The following is a 15,317-nucleotide window of genomic DNA, read 5'->3' on the forward strand; positions in this document are numbered from 1 at the left end:
CTATCAACTTGCTGAGTATTAAAATTTATAACTCTTGTTTGCTTTGAAATTAGACTGCATTACATCAGTGTTGTTTTGACAGATATTGTTAAATTATATCGTTTTTAATCTTCATAGAAAAATCTGGAGATTCTGTTGATTTTAAAGTTCTTGAAAATTAAAAGCAAAGAACGTACTCAAACTTTAAAAAATAAAAGGTTACTCCAATGAATACAAGTTTTTTACTCACAATGGGTTACCTCTACCTTGTCTCAAATCTCAAATAAATCATTTGGACAAGGTTTTTGTCAATACTTTGGTTAGCTATCATTGGAAGGATGAAACATAGCTTTTTGATAATCGTGACCAGGTGAGAAGTATGAAAAAAGATTGGTATTTAAACACATCTATCATCTATCATCCATCATCATCTAAAATCTATCTCAATTGGTCATTGTATCAGAGTGAATCAGAAGGATCGTGAAGTATTAACATTTCTCCAATGATTCAGCTATGTAGAAATGAAATGTAATAGAATAATTCAAAAAATCGTAAAAAGGTTTCTTCATTTAACATGGATTTTTCTAATACGATAAAAAATATTTTGCAATTGACGTATAAAATCAAAAAAAATACGTAAAAAATGTATTTGTTGGAAAACTACTCTGGGTCAATTCCCATGGATAGATGAGGATTTTTTTATTTTCTCCAACTCTTGCTGGAAAATTATCTTTTATTAATTCCGGACTTTTTGTTGAGTAAAGGGAGACTCTATAAAAACATCTAGCACAAACTGTAATATTTGAGTTCTGTGGCTAGTTAATTTATTGCTGCCTAATTGGGAATGCCCTCTACATAAAACGAGGGGTCTTCTCGAAAAAAATTATTAAAATAACAAAAATAATAGAAAAATAAAGTATCTTAAGGCCCAAACCTTTATCTTTATCGTCCTTGTCGGTTTCATTCTCAAGACCGTTGCCTTATAGATACTAATTTTATCTTCTTTCTGAACTAAAACATTGTGAGTGCCATTTTTTTGCAAGTGTATCTTTCCTTCACAAATTTCTACAAGAGATTCAACTATTTTCATTAGTTTTGAGAAAACTCAAAAGAAAAAAAGTAAGGTTATTAATAACTAAACATTTTTTAAACGATAATATCTATGCTTTTAACTTCTAATGAGCCAAAAATTGCATAGGCTATAGCAGGCAAAAATTGTTTTCTTTCACTTCAAAATATTTCCTGCCTAGCAGTAAAGTTAAGCTTAGTTAAGTTTAGCTTAAAGAAACTAATTGCTGAAAAAGCATTACCTGATCTTCATTTCGAAAAATTAAACACTTTCCCATCCGAGTTTTTATTTGTGGAAATTTGTTTCCCATGACTATTGCTGAAGTACTGTTTATCAATTTTGAGTACCTAGGTAATCAATTATCAAAGATCTTTAACATTATTATCGGGTAAATTCAATCACACACATTAATTCATTTGTTTGTTAACCCGTTTCGACATTTCTTTTTATTTCGATTTCGTCATTGTCGACACCCTATTTTTAAAAACGCATGCCTCTATATATATTATTTTAAACGTTAGTTTTGGCATCAATTTTGGTAATTTTGACACATATTTTTCCCCGTTTTGACACCAACAAAAATCATAATTTTTTTAAACTGCGGGATTCTATATTCGCCAAAATACTGTCTCAGTGTCTCCTAGTTTCCCGTCGTCACCGCTTTGAATTCAAAACGGACCTTATTCAAACGCATACACAGTTCCTTGTATATTTCAACAAGAAATACATGAAAATGTGACTAAAATCATGTTCTCTTTTGCTTCAGGTAGGTTGCCCACAAAATGCTTTTTAAAACATATTTGAATTCACAGTGGAATAGGAAGAATTATGTTTTTACGAACCCATTTCCCCATAAGGCGCCACTAGCTTCCAAATGTCACAGCTACAAATTCAAATGCCATGCCACCACTCGAAAAATCTACACGAAACACGTGAAAATGTGACGCATGTTGGTTGCCAACGAAATTATCTGTGAAACAGCTGGTTTCACGATGAAACAGGTTTAATATGTGTTTTAAAACAATGATTTTAGTAATAGTAGGCATGTTTACAGTCAACATAGTTACGAATTCAAAGTGAGGAAAAGTGACTAGATACTTATTCAATACCCACGCTTTTTATGCCAGAATTTTGTATAGCCTTTACCGGTGTCCCACGAATTGAATTTTTATATTCCTTTTAAGTTTGAGTGCATTAAAAAAATTTCTTTTACCCCCCCCCCCCCCCCCCCCCCTCTTTTCCATGTTGAGTGTTTTAAGAGATCGCGACAGTAGACTATAGATTCCAGAGGTGATTTTTGGAGCGAGAATCCCAATCCAATAAGAATTGATTTACTTTCCCTGTGTATCACTAGACCAGTTTCGGACATTTTTGTTGTCAAGCAAAAAAGGTTTATCCAAGGGCAATTTCCGTTACGTGCGATTGTGTCTATATATTTGAGATTTTCACATGGACCATCCCGACTATCCATTTCACACAATCTCACTATAGGAGTATGCATCATTTCTACAACTCCGAATCGAAGAGGATAGGCGGTGATATGAGCATCAAATGTTCTTTTTAACAGGCTGGATTGCATTTACAGTGGTGGATTCGCAATTTAAATGAATTGAATCAAAGATTAATCCATAAGATCCCCGACATTGAAATCTTTTCAGATGCCTCATTATAAGGCTTGGGGCACAGTATGTAACGGCGTCACTATTCGTGGGCCTTGTACGGTGACGCAAGCGAAATTACACATTAATTCACTCGAGTTTATATGATTACTGTATACGCTAAAGTCATCTGCAGGGAGAAAGTGAGACCTATCGATTCAAATTTTTTTAGAAAACACACCGGTAATGGGTTAAGTAAAAAAAGGGTGAGGATCGAAATCAAGTGAGTTTACCACGATAGCTAAAGGCTTGACCGAGTTTTGGTGAGGAAAGCAAGCTGTCAATCGAGGCAGTTCACTTTCCGGGAGTGACGAACTGAATGAAAAGCGGATAAACAATGACGATCCAAAGGGCAATGTGAGCGATTCGCTGTTGAACCGATTGGTGTTAAATAATTTGAACTTTATCTTGCCGGTTGATATTATCACCTTTTCAGCTCTTACCGGAACGCGCAGCTGCACCCTTTTGTTTCCTTGCGCCCATAGCGGGAGGCAACCGTGGTTAATACCTTCTCTTTAAATCAGTTGGAATTATGCCGACTATGCGTTTCATTCTTTCGCCCTAATCCCTAAATAAGAGAAGCTGCGCAGGGAAAAAGCTAAATTAGTTTTGATTTGCCCCTTGCCCAGCTATGGTTTCAGGTCTTTATGGAGCTCGCATACGACGTTCTGGTCCTCCTCCACGCATCCCAAGATCTGCTGGTTTCGGCAACCGGGGATACTCATCCAAGCAAATCGGATCATTGCAGTTAGCCACATGAAAGTCATCCTGCGATACTTCGTCGGAGTCGTTCAGTTCAATTGATTTCCACAGATCTATGTTGTCCAAAATTCCAACCCCATCCCCTCCCAAACCAAAGTAAAATTGTTCGTGGGATACGAGCGTCGTTATTCAATTCATGGCTAAGCTGGATAATGCTCTCTTCCGTTGTTGACAAGAAAAACGACAACATTAATCGCTTTGGCATAGCTGCTCCGCGTATCGGAGCTGGCTGCCATCAATTTCCAATCTATCGTTTTTTTTTCAGAAAAAAACGCCAAGTTTAGTTTATTTAAGCCCAGAAAGGCACAGCAGAGCGGAAACTAGCAAACCTTCTCTATCACGGCTCTCCCTGAAGCGGATTGTTACTCGCTTCATGCCATTAAAGTCTACATCAAGCTAACGGAAACCTTTAGGGAGAATTCAAATATTAATTTTGTGCAATTTACCACGTCATAGTATGGCGGCCGACACCATTAGCAGATGTATCCGAATCTCTCTCAAAGAATCGGGGTGGACACATCGGTGTTCAGCTACTATTCCACAAGAAGGGGAAGGGATGTTTTTTGAAATTCTCTGCATCCGGCATTCCGATCGATTAAATTTAAATTTAAATTATATTGGAAAACAAACGAATGCGACCCTAAAGGTCTAATTCCTACCCAACCCACCTGGTTCTTCCGTATGTAACTATTCGATTAATTTAATTTGTGTATCTTTAAACGGAGAGCGAGCAATAATAAAGAATAGAGCTGTTCGCCAATCCTACTACTTGACTGCAAGTAAACATCCGTGTTTGGAAAATTTTCCAGGACGCCTGGTTTTTTTGCCATAACAGCATCCTTCACACCTTCTCAGTTGTTGTAGGGGAAAAGAAGCTATACCCTTTGTTGAAAACCATCGTTGCCTTCTTACTTTTTTCACGTTGCTTTCGGTTTCCTCGAGTTCATCAGTTTAATTTATGATTTCATTTAACTTCTTCACCACTTATTTGCAACCATGTGTAACGAGCCCATATTTTGTTATATGTTATCTAAAAACATAACTTAAACGCCAAAAAAGTCTGACGAAAAAGGGGTTTTGCGCGTTGAGGAAAAAATCTTTAAAGAAGCTGGAAGAAACATCGTCTACTATGGTCTACTATGGTATCATTCGTTATATCTTATGTAATTCTTATTATCATAGAGCATATAAAATTTCTTTCAATATTAATTTTTAGTCAGAAGTGCACTAACCTTATTAAGGTTAAGCAACACAACGAGTAATTGTATGAGTGTCTCTGCCGTCGTCCCAAAAACTGTATTTTTGTGCCCAAATCCCTTAAATCCCGAAAAATCCAACGCAATTTAGCAAAGCAAACTGTATTTGATCCCTCTTTGTCTGCCTCGCTACATATTTGTGAAACTTATCTAGAAGAATCAAATTGAAATATAGTTAAATTTATGTTTGTGTGATTTCAAAAATCGTATACAACCATCGCCATTTTTTCGTCGAAACCACAATCGAAACCACCATCCGACACACACATACACCATCTCAGCTGTTTCTTCCCAATTTTCAGTTTTTTGTAAATTCGCTAATCGTAAAACTTTCTTATTTAAACTATTATTATAAAATTGAATTAAACAGTCCTCCTTTTGAACCTAATATTTCTTTCCGTGCATTTTAAATCAATATTCCCCTTTCTTGTCCTCCACAACTAGTGGAGCTCCAAACAGAAACACCTTTTCTACTTTAGAAATTTCTTCCGAACAGAAAAGGAAACAGGCTTAGGCTAGTAAGCGGAAACTATTACCAGAGTGGACTGTTAAAAATCAATTTTGTTCAGTTCTGTTTCAGTTTTCCTCCTCTCCACAGGAATTCCAGAGAGGGTAAAAGAGATGCTTATTTCCGCTAACCACTACAGCACTTGAAGAAATTGTTGTTTTTGGAGCGCAAACTCACACCGCTGGATGGATCTGTAACTGCCCACCGGCCTACAATCTAGTGAAGGTTCCTTACTTGTGGGTGCTGTTTAGCCTATGCCTCTCTCTCTCTCTCTGCCTGTCAACTGGTAACGACGCCATAGTCGCTTGTCATTCAAAACTCTCGTTTTTCCTTTTTTGTTCCAAATAAACTATTTGGAAACTGCACACACCCGTATTGTTCTTATTCGATTCTGGTGAGTTTTCTCAATGTTATAATGTGTCACTTATGTATGTTCCACACATTGGAACTTTGTACCCTGTATTAGTTAATACGGATGCCTCATGTGACTCGAATAACCTTGTATATTCTCAACAGAAATTGGGCCCGGTCGTCCCAATCTTAGCACAACAGACCAAATACGAGAAATTCAACGCCAACACCACGGGCGAAATTCTAAACGTATAAGTTCAATCCAATTTTCGTACTTGACTTTGTGTTTTTTTTTACTTAACTTTGCGTTTTTCGTACTTTAATAGTACAATTCCTAAACAAAAGTCACTAAGTAAAGCTGATTTCCAAATGTTGTACTTGACTGATTTAAACAATATTTCAAGCAAACAAATTAGTGGATTTACGGCCAATATTTATATGGAAGCTATTGTAAAATATTTATTGGTGTACCAATTTTCGAGAATTTAAACCTCAGAGTGCTAGTAAACGAACACACTAGCTGTCGAGCACAGCCTCCAAGTCAAACAAAGAATCTAGCGGCAATTTCAGCGAATTCAGTGAATTCTACGAATTTTCCGAATGTTTTTAAAAATAATTTTGATGTAGTCCTTAACGAACAACAACGTATCTTCAAATAGTGATGATGACAGTGAGCATGGTCGTGAGATTCGAAAGAGAAAGCGTGAGCGTTTTCTACCATTTTACGCGAAACGGAATTATGTATTTGAACATTTTTACAACGAAAGGTGCGACGAATCTTTCGCTTTGATAGACCATCAATTCAGTTCTTTTACAGATATGTTTTTGTAACACTGCTCGTCTTTTTTTATTGTCTTATGGTTTTAAATTTGATTTTCAGAAATAGTATCCCCTCACTTGCCTAAAGGGAAAATTAGAGCCAAACGTAGGATCACGACTTGGACGTAGTTCTTACGGCCCTACAGTTTTATGCTACGGGATCTTTTAAGACTAGTCGGAAATGTTTTAAGGATCAGTTAGTCTTCCTTGTCAAGGCAGTGCACAATTTTTCTTTTGCACTCAGTTTGGTATCTAAAAACTATATATTGTATCCGGATGATCTTGCTGAGGCGAGTGCAGCGTAATGTCAAACCAAATTTGATATCAAATTTTACTAGGTTAAACGAGATTTTCAAAATGTCACCGGAATGTTGTGTCAGAATGTGTTGATGGGAATCACGTACGCATTGCGCGACTTTTCCTCCATGAAAAGGTTTAAGTCTACAGAAAGAATTATCAATCCATTTTTGTCCAAGTAATAGGAATCTGAGTGTATTTTATCAATTATCAAATATTATTAAATTATCAAATGCTTCATAATAAAAACAGGGAAAATGTGATGCCGTTTTATATCTTCCAACGAAACAAAGCCCGGAAGTTGTCACGACTCTACGATATTCGAAGCCAGTGTGATTAAAAAACAATTTGCTAACGGCTCATTCGGCCATGGCTTCCTTCTCGGGGACAGTGGGTATATAGCTGTCCAACGTATCTCATAACTCCTTATGAAGTTATTACGGCTATCCCGCCACTGCTAAAGAGATATATATATAATAATTCAAATGATTTAATTTTATTAAAAATTTTTGTTTCATTCTTATATTCGATTACAGAAACATTTCAACCAAGCCCACAAATCAACGAAGTGCATTGTGGAGCGATCATTTTGTATAAAAAAAAAGAGGTTTTATTGCCTACACGGAGAACTACGTTTCACTCAAACTAGAGCCTCGCGGTTTGTAGCATATTTTTGAAATATTTCTTGCTTTCATCATCTATATATATATAACATTTATAAAATCGATGCAGGGTAATACCAGCATGTTGTGTGTTACACAATATTGTTTTGAATGGAAACCAATTACGATTGACGAAGACCATTTCCCCATAGTGCCAAACAAGAATTTGAGCGTCAGGTTAATCCGGCGACAGTGGTTTGCAAGCGCCAATGAATAACAAATCTTATTTTTATAGTTGTATTTTTCATGTTGACAAAAATACAATAAATTAAAGTTCGTTTTATGAATTAAACATTAACTCATGTAAATCAACTGGAAGATCATTCAAATGGAATGCCATGCTCTCGTCGGACTTGCATGGCCAGAAAAAGTACTTTTCGTCTCTTTTCTTTCATTCGATATCTTGCGGAGGTCTCTTAAGAAACAGCGAATTTAGCTTTTTTAACCGCCTGTTAATCGCCTGGTTATGACTCATTGGCATATTAATGGACACTTGTTGCTGTCTTTCTGCTTTGAAATGGTTGGAGGTGTGACGGAGCCGGAAGGCGTGTCGGAACTGGAAGCTGACGAAGGGCTTGGCGTGGATGGTAGGGCAAAAACTGCAAAAATGATTGGCCAGCCCAAGGGTTTGTGAACTGCCGTGCCATAACATATCGCTAGCTGGTAATTGGGAAACGGTATGGTGGGAATGGGAGTTGGCTTCAAATTTCAAATATGCTGTTACATAGTAAATTAGATTTAAATAAAGATAAAGAATAGATATATAAAAGCTATATAGATATAAGCTAGGCTAGGCTAGCTAGATATAAAAGCTCACAGAATAGAAGAACTTACTGCTCCTCTACAACCTCGAGCAATAGTTCCACACCACCACCATTTCCTTGCAATTCGTTTCGAAAAAGAGCTTTGATTTCGGGGTTGTCTAAAGTTTATGTATCAACACTAAACTGGTTTGTCAAATCAAGCAAGACATGTTTTTTTTTAAATAACTGAGTGTATAATCTTTTCGTACAGTTTTTCAATAAAAAAACACGTGTCCTCAACCTTTGAAATATAATATTTTAATTAAATGTTTTATATGAATACAATATATATATATATTGGCTACATATTCCCGTCAGTAAGAAACGATGTGCACTGATGTACTACAGTTGTACTAGCAGCTGTTTTAAGGCTATTCATTTTTTTTTATCTTCTTCAACAGTTTTGGTTTTGAATCTGGGCTCTTGTTCAATTGCTGAAAATGTATCCTTCCATGCTGCCTTTTCGTTTCCTTGGCAACTGTCGCGCTGTAAGAACCTGTGATGGTATCCTATACAACAAATTTAAAATGCATATCGCGTTACATAGGTTTATAGTTGAACAAATATAAGGTAAACAAACAAACACTGACCATATATCCACAAAAAAACTATATTGCATACCTTTTTAAAATGTAATGGTCAGCAAAGTTTCTGTCTCACGTTCTGACCAAACGTCTCGTTTTTCTCCCGGTATTCTTTTAGGTTTTGTACCGATCTTTAAAGTAAAACAATTAAAGAAACAACTTTACGAAAAGTAACTACACACGTGACAATGTAGCACAGGAGTTTTCTAGAGTTTTAAAATGTCATCTGCAAGACTCTTTGTAAGCTTCGTTATTATTGGCAGATAGAAGCGCCAATTGATCTCTCTTACCAAGGTATTACGGACATCCGCTTCGGGCCGAGGCAAAGGGGGCCGTTAGCCAACAGCCCCAATCCACAACAACAAGAGCAAGCAGCAACGGTACAAAAAGAGGAAGAAAGCGCGGAATAAAAGAAGATAGAGGAAGGAAAAATATAAGATAGAAGAAGCCTTTCCGAAAGTGATGCCACCACCTCCAGCGGTAGAACCACTACCACCCAAGGTAGCCAGAGGCAAAGGGAGACCAGCCAGGAGAGAGGGAGCACTGGAGTTGAATTGATACCAGAACTGGGAAAACAAATGAAGAAATACTTGCTTCTTCCATCTAATAGTTATGTATTATGATATAACGACAAATGCTGTAGTTAAATACAATCTGTTTCTCCCATAAAAATTCCCTCTAACTTCTAAATTAAAGGAACTTTTCGTTAAAAACAAAACCTCCTTTCAACCTCTGTGTTGAATTGAATTGAACACCACCCAACCGCATGAGGAGTAAGGCAATTCAGCCAAAATCTCTAACAACTTGTAAAAAAATATTAAAGTAGCAAGAAAAAAAACTCCTGCTTCTACAAAACAGGCAGACGAGGGTGGCAGCTAGCGATAAGAGGCTCTGCAATCCAGGAAAGTGAGAACAGCCAATCAAGTGGCACACAAGCTGAGACACAAGGCTTAAATAAATCAAACACCTTTTAAAACTAAAACCAATTCAACTTAACTTTAATTTTTCTCTTAAATGAAACAAAGTGGCTCTTCCAAACAAAGAAGCTTCTTAGAAGTCCTTCAAAGGCCACGTGGATCAATAAAAACCAAGACTACGAGATTGTGACGATGGATCTTACGATCCACAACCTTTTGATGGGAGCCAAATCAGCAAGAAGGGTGAATACAAAGCCATCATGGCAGAAACTGAAAGAAACGGCAAGAGCTAAAGCTTCCTATCAAGTCAGAGCTTTTTACTTAAAAAAACAACAACTAACGAAACGTCAAATAAAGCCGTTCAAACTGGAATGGACACTTTTCTGTGAAGGATTTAACGCTGCCGTTTACCAATCCATAATCTCTGCGAACAAAATAAGTTTATTTCCAAGATTGTTTAAAAGATTAAGCCCAGTTGTGCGTAGAGAACCTGGAATTAACGGAAGCAATCTACATCGTATCACTCCACATCTTTAAGGCTATGTATCGCCAACTAATGTCCTCATTGAAGTGCAAACACAAAATCTGAAAACGCTCGAGCCAGTAAAAGATTTGAACGACCCAGCAGCAATCAGAAGGTTCCAGGGTCATTTACCATGCGAATAGTTTGTTTCACAATTCCATTTCCTCCTTCTTTCGAGGAGTCGTCTTTTAGGCATATACTGACAGGCGGCAGCCAACTCAAAATAATTTATCTATAAAGAGATACCCACTCGTCACCCCTAATTACGTGGAGATGATCGTGACCATGAAAATGTGTCTATAGTATCGGCTCTTTTTCGCCTAATTACTGTTTATCACTTGTGAAAACTATGGTATTTTCTTCTCTTTATTTCCCCTTGTTCCCCCATCTACTACTGAGCAGCTCATTTCCATTTCCTCACTCTAAACTAAGTTGCGAGCGTGGATTCATTTACTATTACTACCACGGAACTTCCATATCGGACCAACAGCTGACGAAAAACCAGCCGTGATGCATTCTCAGGTATTGAACCTTGCAGTTATGGCATCATGGGAACGCAATCCTGACTATATGATTGGATTTCCACTTTCCCATCCCTCCCCCCAAAAATATTTTCTTATGGTAGCATCTACAAAGATTACGCTTCTCTCAAGTTAAACCACTGAGGACGGGATAAGAGATAAAAAACAAAAATAAAAGCAACTTTTCTATGTTCTTAAGCAGCTGATGTTATCTCCCGAAAGCTGCGCTGACCCTTATGCTCCATTGGGTCTTGACGATGCGGCTTTTTAACTCGAAGTTACTACTGGTAAGTGCTTAATCACTTCGGCTCTGAATACAGAGGTTTCTCTGTTAAAGACTGCCATACTTCCAGCCATAAAATTTATTTTCTCCTGTAAAGAATGGCTAATTCATAAAAAATAGCAATAGAAGTAAAACTACCATCCCTTTAGTAAAAATGTATTTTAGTACATGGAAGTATATGGAAATATAGCAAAAAGATATATCTTTAAAATGACGTTTATAATACATAAATCAGAAAAAAATACTTCAATATGAAATATTTATTTGACATATTAGGTAGTATCCATAGGCACAATCTAAATTTTGAAAATATCTGTTCACAGAAAATCCTTCAATCAAGTTATTAGCATTATGATGATGACAGATAGTGGAGTAAGTGGCTGACGGGAACGCTGTTCACGTTGAAGAGAAGGCGAATGGTGGTGGTGTTTTGAACAAATAATAGGTAACAATAGAAAAAAAATATACAGGGGAGAAAAAGACTTAAAGAGGGATAAAGAAGAGGTGCAACAGGTTTTAGATTAATTACGAACACATAAATACATCCCTTATTACACTTGAATCTTCACGAAGGCACTCAAAACTTCAATATTTAAACAACCACAACTATACCCGTACTGAGGCTCAAAATTAACGGCAATCCTATAACCAACAACTTTTCGTCTTTCGCCTTTAGGCCCTAAGAGAAAAAAAGGGGAGGTCGGATAGGAAGCAAGAAAAGGGTGAAAAGGGGGGAAAAAGAGAAAAATTCATCCCAGTTCAAGGACCGCCAACCAAAAATGGCGTGGGGTCCATTTTAAAGTGGGGGGAGCTAATCTCAACTTTGAAGTGAGATTACGGGGGAGAATTATTATTTAAAAAAAAAATAAAAAATACCATGAGAATCAGCGTGAAAAACTGATTCTATTGATATTTTTTTCAAAGAAATCCCTTGTTCATGCAAGGACCCTATTGTAGACATGGAACTCTGCCCCCTCAACTAATGAAACAAATTGTCCTACTAAAATTGAAAGTATATGTACGACATTAATTTGTAAACTTTGTGTGGTTAATGAGTACTTACAATATGTTTTATAAATCTTACTAAAGGGAATTATTTTTCGGGAGACATGAGCTCTTTCCCCGGCCATTTGTTTTATAAACTGGTGTTATTGCAGAACAAATATATGGCATTGCCAATATTATTTTTTGTTCTAAGGTATTACCAACTACAGAAACAGAAATATAAAGGACGCAATTAATTTTTTGTATAATTTGAATTTCAAAACATACGACATTAACAATTTTATATTTATTGCAATTCTTTACAAAAAATTTAATATATTACACAGCCCTTACATTTCTGTTGTTTTCTTTTAGTCAGCCTTGGTTTCAGTGTTCGGGAGATCAATAGGTGATTTAAATCTTAAAATATTTGAATCACCTTTCCATGAATCACATTTTTATCCGGATTTAAAATACCGATCCAAGAATCACTTCATTTTAAAAAAATATTTCACCTTTTTCTCTTTTTCTTCAATTCATCTCTTCGTTTGCCCACGAAAGAAAAAAGAGAAAAAACCGTAAAATACTAGGGTTGTGGTTCCTCTCATTGATTGGCACTTTCAAATCGTCGTCCAGTTGCTGCAAGTTTGGTAGTCTTTGTCCTATACATTTTGGCCACGCACGAAATTGCGTTTACGATGTGCATGTGTTCGGTGAAGTGGGTGCTGGGGTAAAAAGAGAAACTGATTCATAATGTGTCCTCTCTGATTTATCTGCTTGTTAGCTTTGTCTAGAAAAATACAAATAATTACGAAAAGAAATATGATTCGTAAAAGGAAAAATTAAAAGTTTACCATTCAACGATGCATCACTTTATTTGGTATTTGTCGTATCCTTCATTTTCATATTGAACGATAAATCGGTTTCATCTTCGCTGTCAGCAAGTTCTAATTAAAATAACAGATTATTTTAATCTGATGGTTTGACTAAGAATTCCTCAAAAAGATTATGTTACCTGTTTAGCTGTCGTTCTCCTGGCTGTGCTGGTTCCCTGCCGCCTGTCGTTTCCACTGTTTTCTTAAATCCGATCTTTAACATATTTCTTTAGACGCCAGATATTCCTATTAAGTGAGCTCTTCAATGTGAGCCTGGGCACTTCGGAATCGGTTGTCATTGATTGTAGCGTGTTCGGCTCCATGTCTATTGATAGAGGCTGAAACAGTATCACCAGCCAGCGAAGCTTCTGCCTGATCCACGAGTAGTGGAAAAGTTGTATGAGACATGTGGAAAATGTGATTTCCTCTCGCGTAAAATGCTGCCAACGGTCCTCCAATTGTTTCACCATTAGTAGCCGCTCGTTCTGCCGAAAGAAGTTTGCCCAAACTCATGGAAAAAAGTGACCGTTGCGTGGAATTTATTTCCGTTTGTTTCCGGATTTTGTTTTCGTGCACAGTCAACGATCGCATGGTTTCCGCTAAACTCTTTTCGTTTTCTGTACCGTGTTTAGTTGTGTATAAAACTAAATAAGATCAATTTTTTGATCCTCGACGTAACGTAGACAATTGTTGCAGTTGAGAACAGCCATAATGGATTCGTTAAATTCTGGGACGAACAAAACAGGAGCTCTTCGTCGTAGATAGATGTTGAGTTTTTCAACGATGTTGTTGATTGTATCTTCTTCATCTGTCAGTTCGTCAGTTCATTTGAAATGGTACAGCGTTCGTTAGCCTCTCTTCCAGTCGAAGCATTATTTGCTACACGATGTGAAATATCTTCGTTACTGGTGTCAAAGCTAGTCCCGCTTTCCACCTACCACCGAGTCAGCTTCCACAAACCATATTTTTGACGTTATATCATGAGAGGAAGTAACCTTTTCAAGGTTTTTTCAAGATATTCACGTCCAATCTGCTTGTGAAGGTTGCGATGGCCCGCAAGCCACAAAAAACAATGAATATGTAACGTCAGGTGTCCTTGTTCTTCGACAGCTCCACAGAAAGCATTGGGACGCCAAATATACCGCCTTGTCTGAAAGGACGCTTTTCATCTTGATCCCTACCAATGACTTTACGGAAAAACAAATTTTGAACACGTTCAAAATGGAGAGCTGCTGCTATACATTACGAACGAAAACCCCCATTTTTACTATACCCCTGAGACGCAAGGGGCTCACTTACCTAGCGAACCTGGTGGGGAATCTTGGGACCCTTTACTGAACACCCGCCGGTCCTGGGGATAGCCGAGAGTGTACCTTTAATTTTATATCGTGATACAGGAATCCTTTTAACAATACGTTAGACAGAGACCTGGTTTGCTTAGATTGTTTAAAGCAGCATACATATCCAAACGACTTCTTGCAGCTGCAGCTTGAGAATGCTGCATTGGCGAAGAAATCGCTTTGAGCTGAGTGAAGAATTCTACGGCTAATACACTCACACTTGTGGGAAGTGGCGGCATACGTTTTTCGAGGGCTGCAGCAGTGGCGCATTGTCTTGTCTTGATTGTGTTGTTTGAATTCAGCTGCCTTCTGAATATCGATAGCAGATATCTGACCAAATACTTCTCCTTTGTTCAGAGATTGCCCATTGCAATCAACAGTTCGAGAATGAAGTTTTGTACTCGCCATGACTTTGTTGAACATGCATTTTCGGGTAAGCATGTCCTACGTTGGGAAGACGAAATCAACATGTTGAAACTGACGGGTACTTAAATTCAGCAGGTATCATACCAAAGCTTGTTGGGATATGGGGATTTTACGAAACTCACCATACCCTCCTATTCCAAACGGTAGCAAAATTGTATAGCATTTCTCTAGGTAACACGGATCGTCTTCACTAGATCGAACAATATTCATATTTTCATTGTTGTCTGCAACTTGAATTACATTGTCGTTCCGCAAAACTTCCACGACTTCTTTTTAAGGATTCTTTTAAGTAAACTCAGTACTTCCAATCGTTGCTGTAGATGACAACAGAACAGCGTCAGCAGTCTCTTCATACGTATTATCCAAACAAGATGCCCCATCACCAGTTTTATTCTCCTCGCCACCTACTTCTGCACCCGAATCCTCAGCTGTGGGCGCAGATTCAATTTCTTTTATGCAGAAAACATCATTGGAAACTTCTCCAGAAGGCAACTGTTGCAGTGTTTCTGTATCGGTAATGATGGGGGCCATGTGTGGATTTCACATTTTTCGCCAAAAATGGAGCACACCTGAAATTTTTTTCCGGTTCAATGACATAGACGGTCTTAGTAATAGCAATTTTAGTTTTTCTTGCAGCTGTCTCGTTTCTGCCAAAGGGTGATAGTACCACTACACGCACAGGGGCGTCTGTTGGTTTTAA

The 15,317-nt window shown here is 37.4% G+C and overlaps 1 protein-coding gene across 2 annotated transcripts; it reads right to left on the minus strand.

Annotated features, from left to right (window-relative positions):
• Nucleotides 1–13,534: 13,534 nt before the first annotated feature.
• On the minus strand, nt 13,535–15,090 carry LOC124341832. 2 transcript variants are annotated; one of them, XM_046794783.1, is made up of 3 exons: nt 14,702–15,090; nt 14,410–14,635; nt 13,535–13,912 (listed from the first exon to the last, which is right to left on the minus strand). In XM_046794783.1, the coding sequence occupies exons 1-3, from the start codon at nt 14,825–14,827 to the stop codon at nt 13,851–13,853; spliced, it is 414 nt and encodes a 137-aa protein (XP_046650739.1). In that variant the 5' UTR covers nt 14,828–15,090; the 3' UTR covers nt 13,535–13,850. The 2 variants fall into 2 exon arrangements, with proteins under 2 accessions (XP_046650739.1, XP_046650738.1); XM_046794782.1 differs by lacking the exon at nt 13,535–13,912 and having other exon boundaries at nt 14,135–14,635.
• Nucleotides 15,091–15,317: the final 227 nt, after the last annotated feature.

Source organism: Daphnia pulicaria, chromosome 6 (assembly GCF_021234035.1).
Source record: "Daphnia pulicaria isolate SC F1-1A chromosome 6, SC_F0-13Bv2, whole genome shotgun sequence".
Lineage (NCBI taxonomy): Eukaryota > Metazoa > Arthropoda > Branchiopoda > Diplostraca > Daphniidae > Daphnia > Daphnia pulicaria.

Coding starts and splice junctions, on each gene's coding strand:
- LOC124341832 (XM_046794782.1), bottom strand. CDS start 14,827: ATGAATATTGTTCGATCTAGTGAAGACGATCCGTGTTACCTAGAGAAA. Junction 14,636..14,701: donor CCATATCCCAACAAGCTTTG/GTATGATACCTG, acceptor TTCCCAACGTAG/GACATGCTTACCCGAAAATG.